The sequence below is a fragment of the Danio rerio genome, chromosome 18 (assembly GCF_049306965.1).
Source record: "Danio rerio strain Tuebingen ecotype United States chromosome 18, GRCz12tu, whole genome shotgun sequence".
NCBI lineage: Eukaryota > Metazoa > Chordata > Actinopteri > Cypriniformes > Danionidae > Danio > Danio rerio.
Window position 1 is genome coordinate 19,948,074 of NC_133193.1, and position 17,462 is coordinate 19,965,535.

General features: G+C 36.9%; 1 protein-coding gene and 3 non-coding genes across 4 annotated transcripts in view; all 4 read right to left on the reverse strand.

Moving 5' to 3' along the window:
* The window catches only part of sf3b3 (splicing factor 3b, subunit 3), a 32,895-nt gene that overhangs the window by 10,814 nt on the left and 4,619 nt on the right, over positions 1–17,462 (reverse strand). Inside the window, 13 exon segments of the mRNA NM_213503.1 lie at positions 2,900–3,054; positions 3,142–3,264; positions 4,945–5,088; positions 5,221–5,376; positions 5,482–5,637; positions 5,794–5,945; positions 10,148–10,220; positions 10,390–10,485; positions 10,828–10,993; positions 11,296–11,399; positions 16,092–16,229; positions 16,496–16,608; positions 17,000–17,141. Coding sequence (NP_998668.1) covers positions 2,900–3,054; positions 3,142–3,264; positions 4,945–5,088; positions 5,221–5,376; positions 5,482–5,637; positions 5,794–5,945; positions 10,148–10,220; positions 10,390–10,485; positions 10,828–10,993; positions 11,296–11,399; positions 16,092–16,229; positions 16,496–16,608; positions 17,000–17,141 — 1,718 coding nt within the window.
* On the reverse strand, positions 9,889–9,970 carry LOC137488388 (small nucleolar RNA SNORD111). Its single transcript, XR_011007404.1, has one exon. It is a non-coding gene; the product is annotated as a small nucleolar RNA SNORD111 (small nucleolar RNA).
* Positions 11,495–11,576, reverse strand: LOC137488387 (small nucleolar RNA SNORD111). Its single transcript, XR_011007403.1, has one exon. It is a non-coding gene; the product is annotated as a small nucleolar RNA SNORD111 (small nucleolar RNA).
* On the reverse strand, positions 16,680–16,760 carry LOC137488389 (small nucleolar RNA SNORD111). Its single transcript, XR_011007405.1, has one exon. It is a non-coding gene; the product is annotated as a small nucleolar RNA SNORD111 (small nucleolar RNA).

A 17,462-nucleotide genomic window follows, 5' to 3' on the forward strand; every position in this document is an offset into this window, starting at 1 on the left:
CAAACTACAAAAGGAATGACTAACGCAGAGTTTCAAAACAATCATAAAATGTATCCCTAATTTTACAGCAATATAAAACTTTATTTAGATCACTTCATGACTAAACAAAGCAATTCTGTCCAAAAAAAGGTGCCAAGCGGCAGCTGGCCAGTAACAACATTGAAGGGAAGAGAGGCCCACACTTATGGAAGTTAACCACCCTCAAACTAAAGTCAACATTTACTCACCAAAATGTTAAGTAGAGCTCATATTTTATGCCAAAATGTAAATAAAAGGAAGTGAACGATTTTCAGTTAGATTTTACAATAAGGTTGAATGCCTTTGATTAAAATATGCAATGCTGAACTAAGCCTAAGTTTACCATTAGTTCACATTAAATAATCCATTAACCAATACATTAATATATGATTAGTTAACATAAACAAAGATTAAGTAACGAGTAACAGTGTTGTTCATTTTTAATTCATGATATCTAATGGATAAACTAACACAACCATATGTAGTGATAAAAAAGTTTATACATTCAAGAACATTTATTTTATATTGCGGGTCAGGGAAAAAAAGTACAAATATTACTTGAACATCTACTAGAAAAAACTTAAAAGGGTCACGAAACACCAAAACACATTTTTTGAGCTGTTGACAGTCGCATATGTGTCCCACACTGCTAAAAACACTATTAGGACACCTATATTTCACTAAAAAGTGTAAATTGGTTGTTTTTGCGTTATTTCAAGCAAATTCGTACTTCCGGTTTGAAACGAATTTTTGAAGCTGCGTCACGGTCATGACATAATAGCCTGTATTCCATCGTGCAGACTGGACCCCTGTGCCAGAGTGTGATGCATTAATGCATGAGTAAGGCTTGGTTCAAACCAATCAGCGCGCTCTATTGTGCAACTTCATTAATATTCATTACTGTCAGAGTGTAGACGACAGAGACGCCACGTTGTGTTGGCAAAACAAGCGTGAAGTGTTGCTTTTATAGTTTGCTGCCATTAAGTTTCGTTTTCATTTTCTCTCTGTGAGAGCTCATCTGGATCACGTGTGGATTAACAGTGTACGCGACGCTTGACAACAATAACTTACGTGTCTAAGGAGGATTATTGTTTACCTGAGAGCTGTTCTCATCTCCAAACGCTGAGATCCGGATTCGCTTGTAGTCTCCTCTTAATAAAGACGCGGCTCTAGTTGCTGGTGATTGTCCTGTCTCTACAGATTTGGTAAGTGAGCGACCAGTACTCTTTGTTTATTCAGTTTGTTCGTATCGAACTAAGTTAACTATTGCACTGAGTGCAAACACGTTAGCACCGCATTTAGTGACCGGAATAACACACGCGGCTTTCTGACGCTACCTGCCGTGTGCATCTAAGTTTCCAGAAAATGCAGTTTTTTTTCTCTCATTCGCCGTGCGGTATCAAACATTGCATGAAAAATACACGCTTAGAGCAGATCCTCGAGTCAAATATCTTGTTTGTCGCGAGGGGCATGAATGAATTCCCTGAATGAAAGAGCCAAACTGCAGTTAAAGTCCACCATTTAATAATTTGGCAAATAATTAGACTACAGATGTCTATGTAGGTTAAACACCATCACTTTCTCCTTTGTGTATTTTGACTGAAACTCGCGCGTGCCCAAATAGACACTCCCACATCCTCCCACTTTAGTTCCTCCGACACTCCCCCCTAAACAGAGCTGGACACGCCCACTTTTCTGACTTTTAGAGGTAGAGGTGTGAAAACACCCTGCTGAAACGAGGGGGTTTCATGGCCCTTTAAAATAATATGCTAGACAGTAAATGGTCCTAAAACTATGAAGCTTCACAAAGTTAAATCATGTACTATTCGCTAGGGCTGCATTATTCTGGCTAAAATGAGAATCACAATTTTTTGCTGAAAATAAAAACCACAATTTTTTCACGATTCTATAAATGTAAAATAATGGGTAATAGGAGTAGGCTATCATTATTGTTCTCTAAAATATATGATAAACAACAATAATAATATAAGGCTCATGTGTATGTCTACTGTTGGTTAAAGCGCTAAATTTTGTATAGACTTGGAATGGTGGACTTGAATAGACTTTGAATTTGTCCTGGTCATTAATGCACAGTAAAGTGATGACATCAGAACACAAATATTGAGAATTCTAAAGTTGAATTATTGTGTTTCACACATATGCTTGCAATCTGTCATTGACAACATTATTAATACATTTTTTTTCGCTGGTAAAAGGAAACCTGTCATTATCAGATTTATTTATTGCATTATATTTAACATTATACAGGCTAGAGCAGTTATACTGACACTGCTACACATTTATTAATTGCAAAACACTCTAGGTTCGGTTTCACTTTTACTGCTTAGTTTGGTTTATATGTCGCGACTGCTGGTACTTTGAGAAAAAAAAAAAAATACATGCAAATCATACTTCTCACATGGCTCCCGAACAATCGCTCAGTGCAACAAGCTAAACATTAATTTAGAACTTTATTTCCTGTTATTCACATCCTATGCAGGTTCTGTTCACTAGAGTAAACTTCATTAGCTGATGCACGCATCCTCTCTGGTGAACGCAGAGTTCAGTCTGCCCACGTGTGATTTCACGGCCTCGAATACACCATTACATGAGGACAGAAATTACATTTTTAGGTGAATTATTCTTTATAAATACAGTCAGACTTTTTTTAACATCATTTGGAGGTGTCTGTGTTGCTGAGCAATGTACATAAAAAGAAGTGAAGTTTTGTGCGACCACTTTTAGCTTCTCTCCTGACCTTGAAAACATAATTGGCTAAATCATAGAAATGCTGGATTAAGATTGTGAGTAGTGTCGATTCGAGATCCGTTTCAATTAATCTTGCAGCGCTACTATGCACACAGTATGAGTTGGTGTTTACCTCAGTGTGTTGGTGGAAATGGCAACGATACCCTCAGGACACTGCTCTGAAGCAAAGCCTGAAGCATACTCCAAGGTTTCGTATGACAGTGGCGTCAAGTGGAATCGAGACTGGTATGAGTAACTCAGCCAGGAACGACTGGACATGGCCAGAACCTACAGAGTTAAAGGGTGCATTTTAAGATCTAACATTTTGTAGACTGTGGGACGCTGCTGTAGATATTACACAGAGATGTGACTCACAGCTTCTTGGCCCTGCATCCGGACTCTAAAAAGCTTGACAGGACGAGAGCCGAGATACCGAGTTCGAGTATCAGACAGGTCCCCAGTTACTGGATCCAACACAGTACGCAATAACACTCCGTTCTAAAAAACAAAGAGGTGATTATGGTTAGTAAGCAGCAATGGAATGTACAGGAAAGTCATGTCACTCAGTAACAGGAAAAGACTAGCTATTTAATGGCCTTGTTCCAAATGATAAGTGATCTTGTGATGTTAACAGTGATCAAGCAAAACCTGCAATGTTAAGGCTTTGAAGAGATGCTTAGAAGTATTTTTTAATTAAAGTTATATTGAAGTAACTGAAGGAGTGACCACATGTTCAGTTTAAGTTCAAAGTATATTTTATCTTTAAGCTAATGTGCAGTTAAATGCACAAACTTGCAAAATTTATTCAATTTGACCGTATACACGTTTATATGCTTACTGGTTGAGAAAACGGTTCAACAAGGTTTGAGATTTTCAAAACGCATTGCTATTTAAGCAATTGTGAGCATACTTCAACAGCAGCTAGTGCTATAGGCTAGTTTTAATCACACTAGTGATGGAAAATTCAGATCATTTTACTGACTCAAATCTTACGAGTCTTGTTTATCGAGATGAACAAATCTTTTGAGTCATTCAGTTCAAAATGCTAAAATATTATTAAAATGTTAATTGCTTCCAAATCCCACATATTCAACGAGCTAAAACATTAATTACACTACAAACATGTCCTAACTAGAATGCTATAAAAAAGACAATTATTTATTGTTTATCTGGGTCTTTTGTCTATGATTGACTATAATCAAGTTCACCTCTTCTGACATGTCTTCAAATTGGGTCGTTCCTTCACATAACACTGACAGTCCCAAATAAGTTTACCAATGCACACAGTCGAAAGGACCCATAGTTAGTTCAACTTTTGAGTCTTCAGGTTGAGTTGTTAGTTATTTGACAGCATGTAATATGATGACTTAAAACAGAGAACTCAAGAAATAAATGGAATCAAAACAAATAAATGGAATCCAAATAAATGGATCAAATCTTTTTGCAGCTCTGACAGCATTTGATTAGCTTGTTTTTCACAAGACGAATAAACAACTTAAAGACTTGAAAAAATAAATAATCATATAACCCACCTGCACAACTGTGTGCATGCAAAAATAAACAAATCACTCCCGGAGAGGACTTATCGCTCTCACATCGCATAAAAGATTTTTTCAAAATTAACGAATCGTTCGAGAATGACCCATCACTAAACACTCATAAGACAGAGTGATTGTGCATTTAGCAGAGTCATGAAAGTTGGTTATGTCATAAGATTAACGTAAGCAGCTCATTATGAACACTTGTAAATTAAGGTAAATTTTTCCTAATTTTAATAATAATTATTTCACGATCAAGTGGTATATGAGGGGAATTTAAATGCATGCAAAGCATCGACCACAATCTGCTGTTAAAAAGTAAACTCAATCAATTCAAGAAATTATAGCGATGCTCCATTTAAAAAAGATGCAATGTCAAACTATTTTTCACCACAGCTGTACAGTCATCATGTCTGTTTTCAGTGCTGCCATCTTGTGGTCAAACTAAGTCATGCAAAATCATAGCGTGTGCATGTTGTTCTGATGATGATGATTCACGCCATTCCCACTGCACACGGGCTCTCACACTTTATAAAGATCAGATTGTAAAATAAAAAGGCTCAATATTCTTATCCAATAGTTGTTGAATTTAAATAGATCTAAAACCAAACTGGCAGTCATTTGCAAGAAGGTTTCTTACCTGCAGGCCAATATTAAGGTACAAGAAGCCAATGGTGCCCTTTTCTCCCAGCTCATCCTGTTTTTCCACTCCACCCATCTCCACAATACAAAGAGACTCTGGCTGGGCTGGAAGAGCCTGCATACTTAATGGCTGCAAACAGTCCTGTGCAACAAAGACATTACACACTTGACACAAAGGACCATTAAAGAACGCGTTTAGTGGGCACAGTGACTGAAGTCCTTGTTTGATACCCAAATCAGCTGACAAATGCAAGAAGAGCATATTGTTGCTTACGGATGGATCCAGAGAGATGATGCGGACGGTATTGTCCACCAAACCAACAGCCAGGAAACGGGAACGCTGCTCACCAGGGGGCACATTTGCCAAACTCATGCACACAACATCAGCAGACATCTCCTTCCTCTCTGTGTATTCATTCAGCTGTCCAGACTGTCAGGATAAAGACAAATATTGAGGAAAAAATCTAATTTTCACACAAAATATCATATCATCAAATATAAAAATTCAACAAACAATGCAAGATCATCAACATACCGGATCCATCTCAAAGTAGACCAGTTCTCCGCCAGTCAAAGCAATCACCACCTGTCTCTGATTGACAGCACATCGAATGATTGTTTTCTTTCCCGGAGTCTTCCATTCATTCACTCTTTTATCCGCGCGGATGTGACGGATTCCATCAGGGTACACCTGATACAAACAAATCAAACAAAAATGTTATTTGCATAAGTGTTTTTTCTATTCTTGTTAGGGAGAAGAATAAAAAATTAAAAAGCTTAACAAACAACAAAAACAGAATTCAATTGCATATTGTGCTGAAATGTAGGTCAGAGAGACATCGCTCACTTGAACAAGTGCATCTTCCCCAAGCAACGAGCAGGACAGGGTGGGTGTTGTTCCCAAGAAACCAGAATCTGTCACTTCCTCCACAGTCTCACCAATCGATAGTACCAGGGTGGCATTGACGAAGGAGACAATGATGTAGGCATCAAACTCATCTGTGAACAATAAAACCACAATGCTTAAATGGTTCTTTGGTTGGAAACCAGTGCTGCATATTAGCTCATATGAAACCATAGCAGCAAACAAAACAAATTATGTATACATACACTACATGACAAAAGTCTTGTCATCTATCTATAATAACTTCACTTAAAGTTGATCATTTAATATCAGAAGTGGCTAATGTGAAAGGTAAAGGCCTCTAGATAATAGTTATTTTACCAAAATAAAATATGATCATGCCTTAATTTTAAAATTATTTAATTATGACAGTAAGGTCTGACTTTGCTAAGACAAAGGTCTTGTCACTTGACATAAATAAATGTACAGTATAGAATAAAAAGTCATGGTGCAGTTGAAAAAGAATTATTATTGTGTCCTATGAGCTTGGAAAACTGCATCCATACATCTCTGCAATGACTCAAATAACTTATTAATAAAGTCATCTGGAATGGCAAAGAAAGGGTTCTTGCAGGACTCCCAGAGTTCATCAAGATTCTTTGGATTCATCTTCAATGCCTCCTCCATATTACACTCGACATGCTCAATAATGTTCATATATCTGGTGACTAGGCTGGCCAATCCTGGAGCACTTTGACCTTCTTTGCTTTCAGGAACTTTGATGTGGAGGCTGAAGTATAAGAAGGAGCGCTATCCTGCTGAAGAGTTTGCCCTCTCCTGTGGTTTGTAATGTAATGGGCAGCACATATGTCTTGATACCTCAGGCTGTTGATGTTGCATCCACTCTCTCACATCTTCTCTCACACGCCCCCATACTGAATATAACCCCAAACCATGACTTTTACATCACATAACTTGACAGATTTATTTCTGTGAGAATCTTAGGTCCATGTGGGTTCCAATAGGTCTTCTGTAGTATTTGGGATGCAGTTCAACAGTTGATTTATTGGGAAAATCTGCCACTTTTCCAAATGATTCACTACAGGTTAAGTTTTTTATTTGTTGTTCTTAAATTTGTAATTGATTGACAACAAGACTTTTGTCAGGTAGACTATGTGTAAAATATATGTTTGTCTTGTGATGTTGTTATTCAACAATTTAGTTTTAAACACAATTCTCAATTTTTACATAAACCATTAATTTTATGCTGTTAATCTGCAGTGAGTGAACAAGGCTCTGTTGAGAATGAAACCGTAACTTAATATTCGCTTGCTTCTCACAGACTGAAGTCAAAATGAAACTGATGCTATCAGACACTGGTACACAGACCACAAAATAAACTTTGCAAAGCTCAAGCTGCGTGCAGAGGCCAAAATCTAACAGCAAAAATCACATGATTTCAGAGAAATGTCTGGCAGTGACAGTTCCTGAGAGCCCAGCTTACACCTTGCCTGCCAAGCAAATACCAGCTGAAGCCGTTGATTCAGTAAAAAAAAAAAAAATGAATTGCTATGCAACCGCTACACATGAGAGCTTGCTGAAAACATAGTTTGTTTTTCAATAATGCATGAAAACTCTAACTTAGTTCAAAGGATATCTCAAACAAAATGTTAAATGATTCTCCATTTACTGCTTCACATACTGCTTGTCGAGTGCAAAATATGATATCTAGAGAGAAATAACTAAACTAAAAGAAAAAAAATTTGATAGCCCTTGACATCCATAGCAGGAAAAACAAAAACAGGTCAATGGCAAATAGTTTCCAAGATTATTCAAAAATTATTTGCCGTTATACACAGAAATGAACTGGTTTAGAACATGAGGAGGGCAAGTTAATGATGACATGTTATTTATGAGAGAACCATGACTGCGTTTAAAATTGTATACTTCCATACTATTTAGAACACTAAAAACAGTATGCAAGTGAAGTAGCATTTCTGAATTCATGATATTCAAAAAAAACATTAGGCATGAACTACCCGGACGCCCTACTATTCCCAGCAAGATTATGAAATTCGCATTCAATGGAGGTGCTATCCTATAATGCAATGCGAGAGAATTCATGAATGGGAGTGACGCAACAGACACAGGTAGGTCAAGTGATAATGACAAAAAGCAAATGTAGCACATCAAAATTTCATTCATACCACTCACATTCATAATATATAGAATAGGCTTGGGCGATATTACGGTATTATGGTATACCGCGGGATCTAAAAATAGCAACGGTGTGAGTTTCAATACCGTTATACCGTCATAAAATATTAAATATCCTTTATTTAATGCCTACAAAAACGTATGTGTGGTTGCCAACACGGGACAGTGTGGAGGAGAGAGAGAGAAAGAGGGAGGGGGTGAGGGAGAGGGTGAGAGGGAGGGGGAGATGTCCTGCAGTATGGGAGTTTCGACTGAACAGAAGGGAGACGTGGTTAATATGAACGAGGGGTCTGCATTAGAGCTGAAGATCTTTGACCGAACCCGGCGAGACCCGAAAAAATCCAAATCCCTGCATTAAAATCCATCCCTGCAAAGGTGAAGCAAATGATGACGAAGTAGTAAAAAAAAGAGAATTTTGACGGCGGTCAAGTCAGTCACTAGTTCAGAAGGAGCGGTTATTCCAGCCGCAGGTATTTCGCGGTCGCTCAAACACTGCGTATTACGGTAGAGCCCTAAACCGCAAGCTGACAGGTAAAATGACGAGGCCACTCGCTACCCTGAAACTGCTGTCATAGGAAATTAAATGGATGTTCCTGACTAGTAGAAGATGAGCAAACAATCCTTCCCCAAAACTTGCAAAATCAGCCGGATCAGAACTCTGCATCTCGACCTGTAGCCGCAGGAAAGGGTGTTCAGCTGCTGGAGCCCGTGAGCGCGAGACTGCGCTAAAGCCAGTGGATTTAATAATGTTCCTCCACAAACACACGTAGCCTAATCTTGGTGAGTAAAGGGTTTAAAATTATAAATAAATATTAATTAAACCATATAATCATAATGTAGACAGAGTATACAGACTAATGGTGGCATTATTCTTTTAATATTCAGCTTCACCGCCGCCCTAATGCCAGATTGTGAAGAGAAGTGGAGAAACACATCTTGCACAGCCTTTAACTAAATTTCGTTATTGCCAAAATACCCGTCATCATTTAGAGTTTATTTTAATTTGATTTGTTAAGCAAGATTTCTTTTCTTAATTGTGTTAGCCAATTTAAAGGCAAAGTGTTAGAGTGCTGAGATGTTACGATGTTTCAGAGGACTTATTTTATTTGTTCCAACTTCCAAGTGGCCTATAGTCTACGTTTGTTACGAATAAATGATGTTAAAACATATAAATGACTCATTCTTGAAAAAAATGCAATAGAGCTGTGTGCATGAGCACATTTGAATAATGTCGGGCTGTAAATGGGTTCCGGCTTTATAAAGCTGTCAATCAAAATGTACCTGTCGGACTCGGGACCTATCGGGTATAATTTTTATGGCCCGATTACAGCTCTGCATTCCCGCTGCAGTAACGCGGGAGCCGGCCAGATTTCTTACGGTGTGGGAGTAAACTTCTGAATAAATCGCGGGAGAGATGTGTGTCTGTGTGTGTGTAAGAGAGAGAGAGAGGTGTTGTGCGTCGCCCCCCCTCTCCCTCTCTCTCTCTCTCTCTCTCTCTCCCTCTCCCCCTCTCTCTCTCTCTCTCTCTCTCTCTCTCTCTCTCTGCCCGCAAGCCTAAGGTCGCATAGAATGTATTCAGTTTCTGAATGGTTTAGGCTCAAGCCAACAGTTTGGCGACGCTGTCTGAGCCTTACGTCATAATTTTTTTTTTATTACGCCGGTAATACCGGGGTAAAATATGGAGGCGGTTTGACGGTATCAAAATTTGGATACCGCCCAAGCCTAATATAGAACATACTTTCCTAATGGCCCTGTAGTAACTTCAAATTCAAATGTAGTACCTACTGAACTAGTTTGCAAATTTGCACGCAGCTAATGTCTTTAGCACCTTACAAAGATTTAAAAATTTGGAAAGCTCAACAAAAACACTTTCTTTGGTGAGTGCATGAAGATCAGATATCACAAATCTCTCTTCACTAAACAATCAGAGAAGAGACATGAAGATATTCATCATTTCTGGCACAACCAAAACATCACTCCAACTGTTCCACATCTAATATGAGGAATAGTATATGTAGTAAAACTTTAACCCTTTATTGAGCGAAAAACAACAAATAGTAACTTTGTTGACATTTTTTACAGTGTGCAAGTATATTAGTTATATGGTTTGTGTTTATGCTAGTTTTACATGAACATTTACCTTCAACATGTCTTCTGACGGTCCACACAGCATTGGGGTTACCAGGGAGTTCTGAAACAGCCATTTCCGACACCTTAAAAAAAAAAAAAAAAACAGTACCATTTAACACATCAATATATTAATAGTCTCTGGAAAACCTAGAATAAGAAGTGTAAAACCGCAGAAGCTGCAGAGGATGCTGTGGGTGTCACATTTCCATTTTGCAACCCTGCCTGAAAAATGCAACTCCAAGCAACACAAACCTCCAGTCCGTGTCTCAAAACCCTCAATGTAGATCTGGGTCCTCTGCCACACGCCACATACAGCTGCGGGGTGTCTTCATTAGCCAAATCCGCAATCTGCAATAAAAACGTAAATAATAAATAATAATAATAACAACAACAACAACAGAACACTGCTTTCAGGGGGGCTACATTATGTAAGATACTCAAGAAATGTTAAAAGCAGAAAAGGAGGGGAAAATTCTAAAGCGTGTACATGCTTGACTACCCATATTTATGACTAAACTGAAGAATTTGGTAACAAGCAGTTCAGTAGTGCATTCATCCAAGTAGTGATTCATTCCCAAACATCTGCTGTCGTATCAAATTATAATCCAGCTTCCCAGCAGTAGTTTTCCACTAATATATAACCATCAGCCTTAATTTATTAAATTAACTGCAAAATACACATTTACAAACCTGGCAGGACATGATGGGTGAAAGACTTTCTTGCTCGTCCACCAGCACTAGGTTTTTAAGGGGACGAGGTTGGAAAAAGAAGGTGTCTCCCTCCTCCAAAGGCATGGCAGAAGAAAACTCTGGTTCTTCATCATCATCACCCAAGTGGGCAATCTGATACAGGTAGCTAACAGAAAAAAACATATTATGGTAACACCTCCAACGCTGCTTAACACACTGTGCAGATTACTAATAAGCTCTGGACTAAACAGAACATGAGAACTATGGGTAAAGTCAGACTACATAGGTTTCAGGTAACTGAAACCACAACTCCCACATCCCTCCCTTTTTTAATCAGCTTCTATCTAAGCTACTTAAAGCACTGAAACTTGGGGAAATGCCATCAAATCAGAAGTATTCCATTAGTCTTAGATGAATGATAGATTATGCAAGATAAGATTTAAAAAAAAAATAAATAAAAAAACTTACTGGTTTCCAAACTCTGAAGATACAAATAAGAATCCAGTCTTCAGAACACACATTGCTGTGGCCACTGGGATGGTGTCAAAATATTTCATCCTAATCTCTGTCACCTAAAAGATGGATAGAAAGTACAAATAGTACTTCATATTATTTCTTCTCATTTTCTTTTTGAAAAAAATAAATCCACAAACACTTTCTTTGATAAGTGCATGAAGATCAGATATCACAAATCTCTCTTCACCAAACAGTCAGAGAAGAGACATGAAGATAATCATCATTTCTGGCACAACCAAAACATTACTCCTTATGTTTCACATCTAGTTTAAAAAATAGTAAATGTTGTCAAACTTTAAGCTAGGGCTGGACGATATGGCAAAAATTTATATCACAATATATTTCTTAATTTCGGTCGATAAGATATAATTCCGATATCAATATAAACGAAAATAAAAAGCCAGGAAAAAACTGCCAAGAACGCACACAATAGATGTCTGTACCTACAAATGTCTGTAAACTGAATATGCAAAGTCTATAATAACTGCGGGCTCTTATAAAATTTTTTTCAAAAGTAAAAAAAGTACAAAAATTAATTAATGAATGTTCACTTTTTATTTGTATTTAGCCTTTACAAACAGATGAGTATATTCATAGTTCTGGTTGCTTTTCATCTTGAACGTCCTTTAAGGGTTCTATCTGTCTATTTATATTTGTTCTTATACATTTTATATAGTCTATTTATAAAGACTAATAGTTTATATTATTTTATATAACACACTTTGATTATTTAACAAAATAATACCTCTGTTAATCTCATTCTTTATATTTCATCAGCTTTGCAATAACCTGATACCTGATAAATATGTTTGTAAATTTTATTTTGTAAGTTTGCTCGAGTGCTAGTGCAGCGAGTTTGTGTGTGTGTGAATTTGGGTATGCGCAAGAATCAAATTTATATATATATATATATATATATATATATATATATATATATATATATATATATATATACATATATATATATATATATATATATATATGTATATGTGTGTGTGTGTGTGGGTGCATGCATGCATCAAGTTTATATGTATATGCGCAAGTTTTATACATGTTTGAAGTATAGTATAGGTTTATATGCAAGTAATTTATAGGTGTATATGCACGTGTTGATAAGCGAAGTTTGATTTAAATCCTACTCGGAGGGCGCAGTTTCATCTCTTGATCAGGCTCATTATCTGATTTACTCCGGTTTAAAAAAAATATGTATATGTATGCTTGACTGCCTCTGGCACTTTTAAGAATACATGCGTTATTTAGTAGGCCACTATGTCATTACTTATTTTTGCTGCTCATTGTGCGGGAAACAATAATCACCAATCAATGAGTGATTGTAAACGTAAAGGCGTTCCCCACACAAGCTCCCTGTCATCTGGCAGCGTAAAGCCTTCAGTGATTGACAGCTGATATAGTGCCAATATAATAGTCTTCTTGCAGATGTGGCTATAAGCCTCCCGGCTGTTGTCAACTACTAGGCCAGTCTTTAAATCTTGCGTCCTCCAACCTGAGGTCCGAAAACTTGCATTTCCCTATGTTTTAACTTTTTTAATGAATCAAAGGCGAGCTCGCCTATATGGTTGGCAGCAAGCCAGCCGGTTATCTACTGGTTTGCTTCAGCGCGCGCGAACTCGACCTCACACGACAGCGCTAAGGTCCTACTCTCAGCATATAAAATAAATCCACGCAAAATTAAGAATAAAGGTCTGCACTTTTATCTAAAAAATGTATCTAAAAAACTGGGCTCGAAAATTGAATACCCTGTCAGATGACGTTTATTACTTTTCAATACTTTTTAATAGCCTTAATTTTGGCTAATTTCATTTACTACCTTTAACTACCTTTTAAAACCCTGCAGACACCCTGGTTCATCTTAATCAGGCGTGTCCAAACTACGGCCCGCGGGCCATCTGCGGCCCGCAATCAGTTTTGTCGCGGCCCGCGAGGCTTTTTATAAATATCAATAGAATCTGGCCCGCTATACAAAAATGAACGTAATTCAATAAATAACCACCAGGTGTCGCTATTACATGCATTCAATTAAGCAGCAGTTCTTGATATGATCTATCTATCTATCTATCTATCTAATATTTTTTCTTCTGGAGAAAGACTTATTTGTTGTATTTCGGCTAGAATAAAAGCGGTTTTAATTTTTTTATGAACCATTTAAGGTCAAAATTATTAGCCCCTTAAGTCTTCAGAACAAACCATTGTAATAAAATAACTTGCCTAATTACCTTAACTTGTAACTTGATTAACCTAGTTAAGTCTTTAAATGTCACTTAAAGCTGTATTGAAGTGTCTTAAAAATATCTAGTCAAATATTATTTACTGTCATCATGGCAAAGATAAAATAAATCAGTTATTAGAAATGAGTTACTAAAACTAATATGTTTAGAAATGTGTGGAAAAAAAATCTTCTCTCCGTTAAACAGAAATTGGGGAAAAAATAAACGGGGGCTAACAATTCTGACTTCAACTGTATATATATGTATATATATATATATATATATATATATATATATATATATATATATATATATATATATATATATATATATATATATATATGCGTGTCTGTGTGATGTGTGTAAAATTTGGCCCGCGACAACGTTGTTTTTTTTGCATCTGGCCCTCGGCCCAAAAAGTTTGGACACCCCTGATCTTAATGCACTACAGTTTACCAATAAGAATTTCTTGTAAAGTGCTACCTATTGCACATTATTATTCTGATAGATTGTACATTATTATTTGCAATTACTCAGAACATGTATATACAATAAGCAATACCACAAGTATTTTGGCTTATTATACCAGTTAAAATATTTTTTGCAAGCTTAGGTCAATAACATAATATCATATATCAGGATAAAATATTCAGCAATTAAATCAAGTTTTTTTATTAGGCAGATTCTAAGTATAGCCATATATAGACATAGATAAATATGGATGTATTCTGGGTCCTGTAACTATTAACCCTTTATAGTGTTACTGGGGTTATGACAAGACTTTTGAACTTGAATTAAATGTGTGTGTATTTGTTTGTCCATGTTTGACTGTCAAAAGGGGCACATTTGTGTTTAGCCAAAGTGAGAGGTGATTCTGTCTATTGTGTGAAAGCTGCAGAAGAACTGCTACAGTGTTTGTGGTGAAGGAAATTATGCATCATACGACCACTATGTTTAAGACAGCCTGTCGCCTATATTTGAGCTGCTAATTTTAAGATGAGAACAAACTCTTTGTCAGCAGTTGAAGAGGAAAAGAAAAATCTTTGCCATTAGCAGTGCCAATGATAAGTGACCAAAAGATCAAACCAATAAGTGTTACTGATGCACAAACAAACCGCTATCTTGGAAACAGTAGAAAATCTTTTGTTTTAAATATATTTGATTTCAGCGCATCAATATACATTGGGCATTTCTAACACACATGGCAAAATAAATAAATGTTCTATGTCGCCGTAGTTTACTATGGCAAGGGAGGCTAGCGCGGGTATTTACAACACTCCAACTACCTAAAAACGCAAAAACTTGGCACACAGAAAATGGAAGTGAACTCTCACTGTGGCCCATTTGACCTGCTGGCATGACTTTTCCTTTCCTCTCGGCTGTTAAAGCAGTACTTGTGGATATTAGCATAGCGAGTTTTCTCCACCACGACTATCATGGATCAGCTGTGATCACTCCTGCTGTTTATTAATGTCATTTATCGGTGAACAGCGCAAAAGCGTTAGAGCAAATCGCAGCCTTTTCTTTTGAGCGTGTGACCAATCACAGGGGTGTGAGAAAGAACTCGCTAGACAGGACTCAATAAGCGAGCTGGATATTTATATTTGTTTATTTTCTATAAATGCTCATGTTGTTCTGTGCATGTACTTGAGTTTTTAAAGGTACAGTTTATATATCTGACCGTTTGTATTAAAAGCAGTGGTCCCCAACCTCCGGGCCGCTGACCGGTACCGGTCAATCTTCCTTCTGCACCTTCAAAGGTCTTTATGTGTGAAAGGGGCTTTTGTCTGCCATTACCCCTAGATGGGACCATCTCGTTGCAAAGAAACAAGCTCAGGGCTCCCATTGATTTAGCGTTATGGATAGTTTTTGATGTTATAATATGTTATATTGTTGGAGCAATGTGTTAATAAAGTTATTACTTTCTAATGTTATAATAGCATTGTAATGTTGGAGCAATGTGCTAATAAAGTTCCACATGAGTACACAGTAGATTCATGTTTATTATTATTATTTCATGCCACACACCCACACTTGTTTATAGCCTAGGCTGAAAGTTTCCAGATCCACCTCTAACTAAAGTTTTATTGCACTTTTTCCAAGTAGGACAGAGTTCTAACTTTCCACGTTAGAGATAATTCACCCAGAAATGAAAAAGTGCTCACCATTAGGTAGCTTCAAATCTATATGACTTTCTTTCTTCTGTTGAACACAAAAGATACTTTGGGGGGAAAAAAAGCTGAAAACCTGTAGCCACTGCCTTCCAAAGTGGGAAAAACAACTACTATAAGTCAATGGTTACAGGTTTCCAAGATTTCCAAAATAGCTTATTTTGTGTTTATTAGAGGAAAGAAACAAGTAAAGGGTGAGTAAATGAGGACAGAATTTTCAGATTTTGGGTGAACTATACCTTTAAATAGAATGTAGCACAACTACATAAGTTTAAAAGCAAACATGATTGAAACTCTGTACAACCATAAAGTAAATGAACAGGTGACAAATAGGTCATTAGGCCGCACTCACCATTTCCTCATCGGTTTCCAGTGTAACCTTAAAGATGTCGCCCTGTTCAGTCTGGGCTAAAAAGAAAAACATAGATTTGGTCTTGTGGGTGGCAGAGCAGACAAAGATCATGCCTCGCTCAGGGTCATCCAGGTCATTCTGAAAGATGTGGAAAAAGAGAAAGGCGCTGTGGTTACATCTCACATCTGCGTTTAATTTATTCTGCAAACACAATGACTAGAAACTAAACAACCATCGGAATGCAAAAAGGAATATTATGATCAGAGGTCTTTATGCGTCTCCAGTCAAATAGTCAGAGAAGAGACATGAAAAGCTCATCATTTCATTACTAAGAACCTCAAAGCAATGATTAGTGTATGGTGCTCTTAATAATAATAATAATAAAAATAAATAAAGTAACTCACTCTCCTGCGTGGGATTGGGCAACGGATGTCTGGCTGGTCACCGAAATTTTTGTAGGTGATATAATTCTCAGAACAAATGAGCACACCACTGGGACCATCCGAACCACCGGGAACTACAATACACATGGAGAGAAGTCTAATTAACACAAATTCAATCCTCTGAAAGAAAAAAAGTTCTTTATGTATGCATGAAAATCAGATATCAAGACAATCTCTCCACCAAACAGTCAGAGAAGAGACATGAAGATATTCATCATTTTGACAGCACAGTAATAAAACATTACTTGTAATCTACAACTTTTCTTTCAGATGTTTCTTAAAGTTTATAAAATAATTGTTACATTATAATAGCATTTACTGACACTTAATTAATATAAAAACCTTACATATTTACAGGAGACCAAGTGCTGAATGACAGAAGAGCTCTGCTAAGGTTATTGCAACATGGAATCTTGTAAATCCCCATTTAGCACAATCTATTTTGACATTCTGAAAGTTCAGAACCTGTGATGAGGAAGTTGCCATGTTCCTCCAGAGCCTCGCTGTACTTGCGAACCACATGGTTGAGACCCAAGTCCAACTCATAGAAGGTCAAAGTCTGCTGTGTGTTTGCTGCTGCTTCTCCAGTGGGATCATTATCTGCTTCCTGCAAAACCATTTACCGCTATTGGTTAGCCACATACTTCATTCAACTAAGGGTATTTGTAAAACTACAAAGTTTTTTTGTAAATATCACAGCACTGACCACATACAAATACACAGATAATAACTAATTCATAAGTGTTACTAGAAGTTAAGAGCTGTGTTTTATTCAATTACCAAAAAAAAAGTAATTTTCAGTTTTCATCTTGAATTAACTTTATTTCAGACTAGATTTTTTAAAAATAAATAAATTCACAAAACAAAGTAAGATTTTTCTTACTTTTTACTCACAACTCAAAACTTTTTTTTTTGTTGAACACAAAAT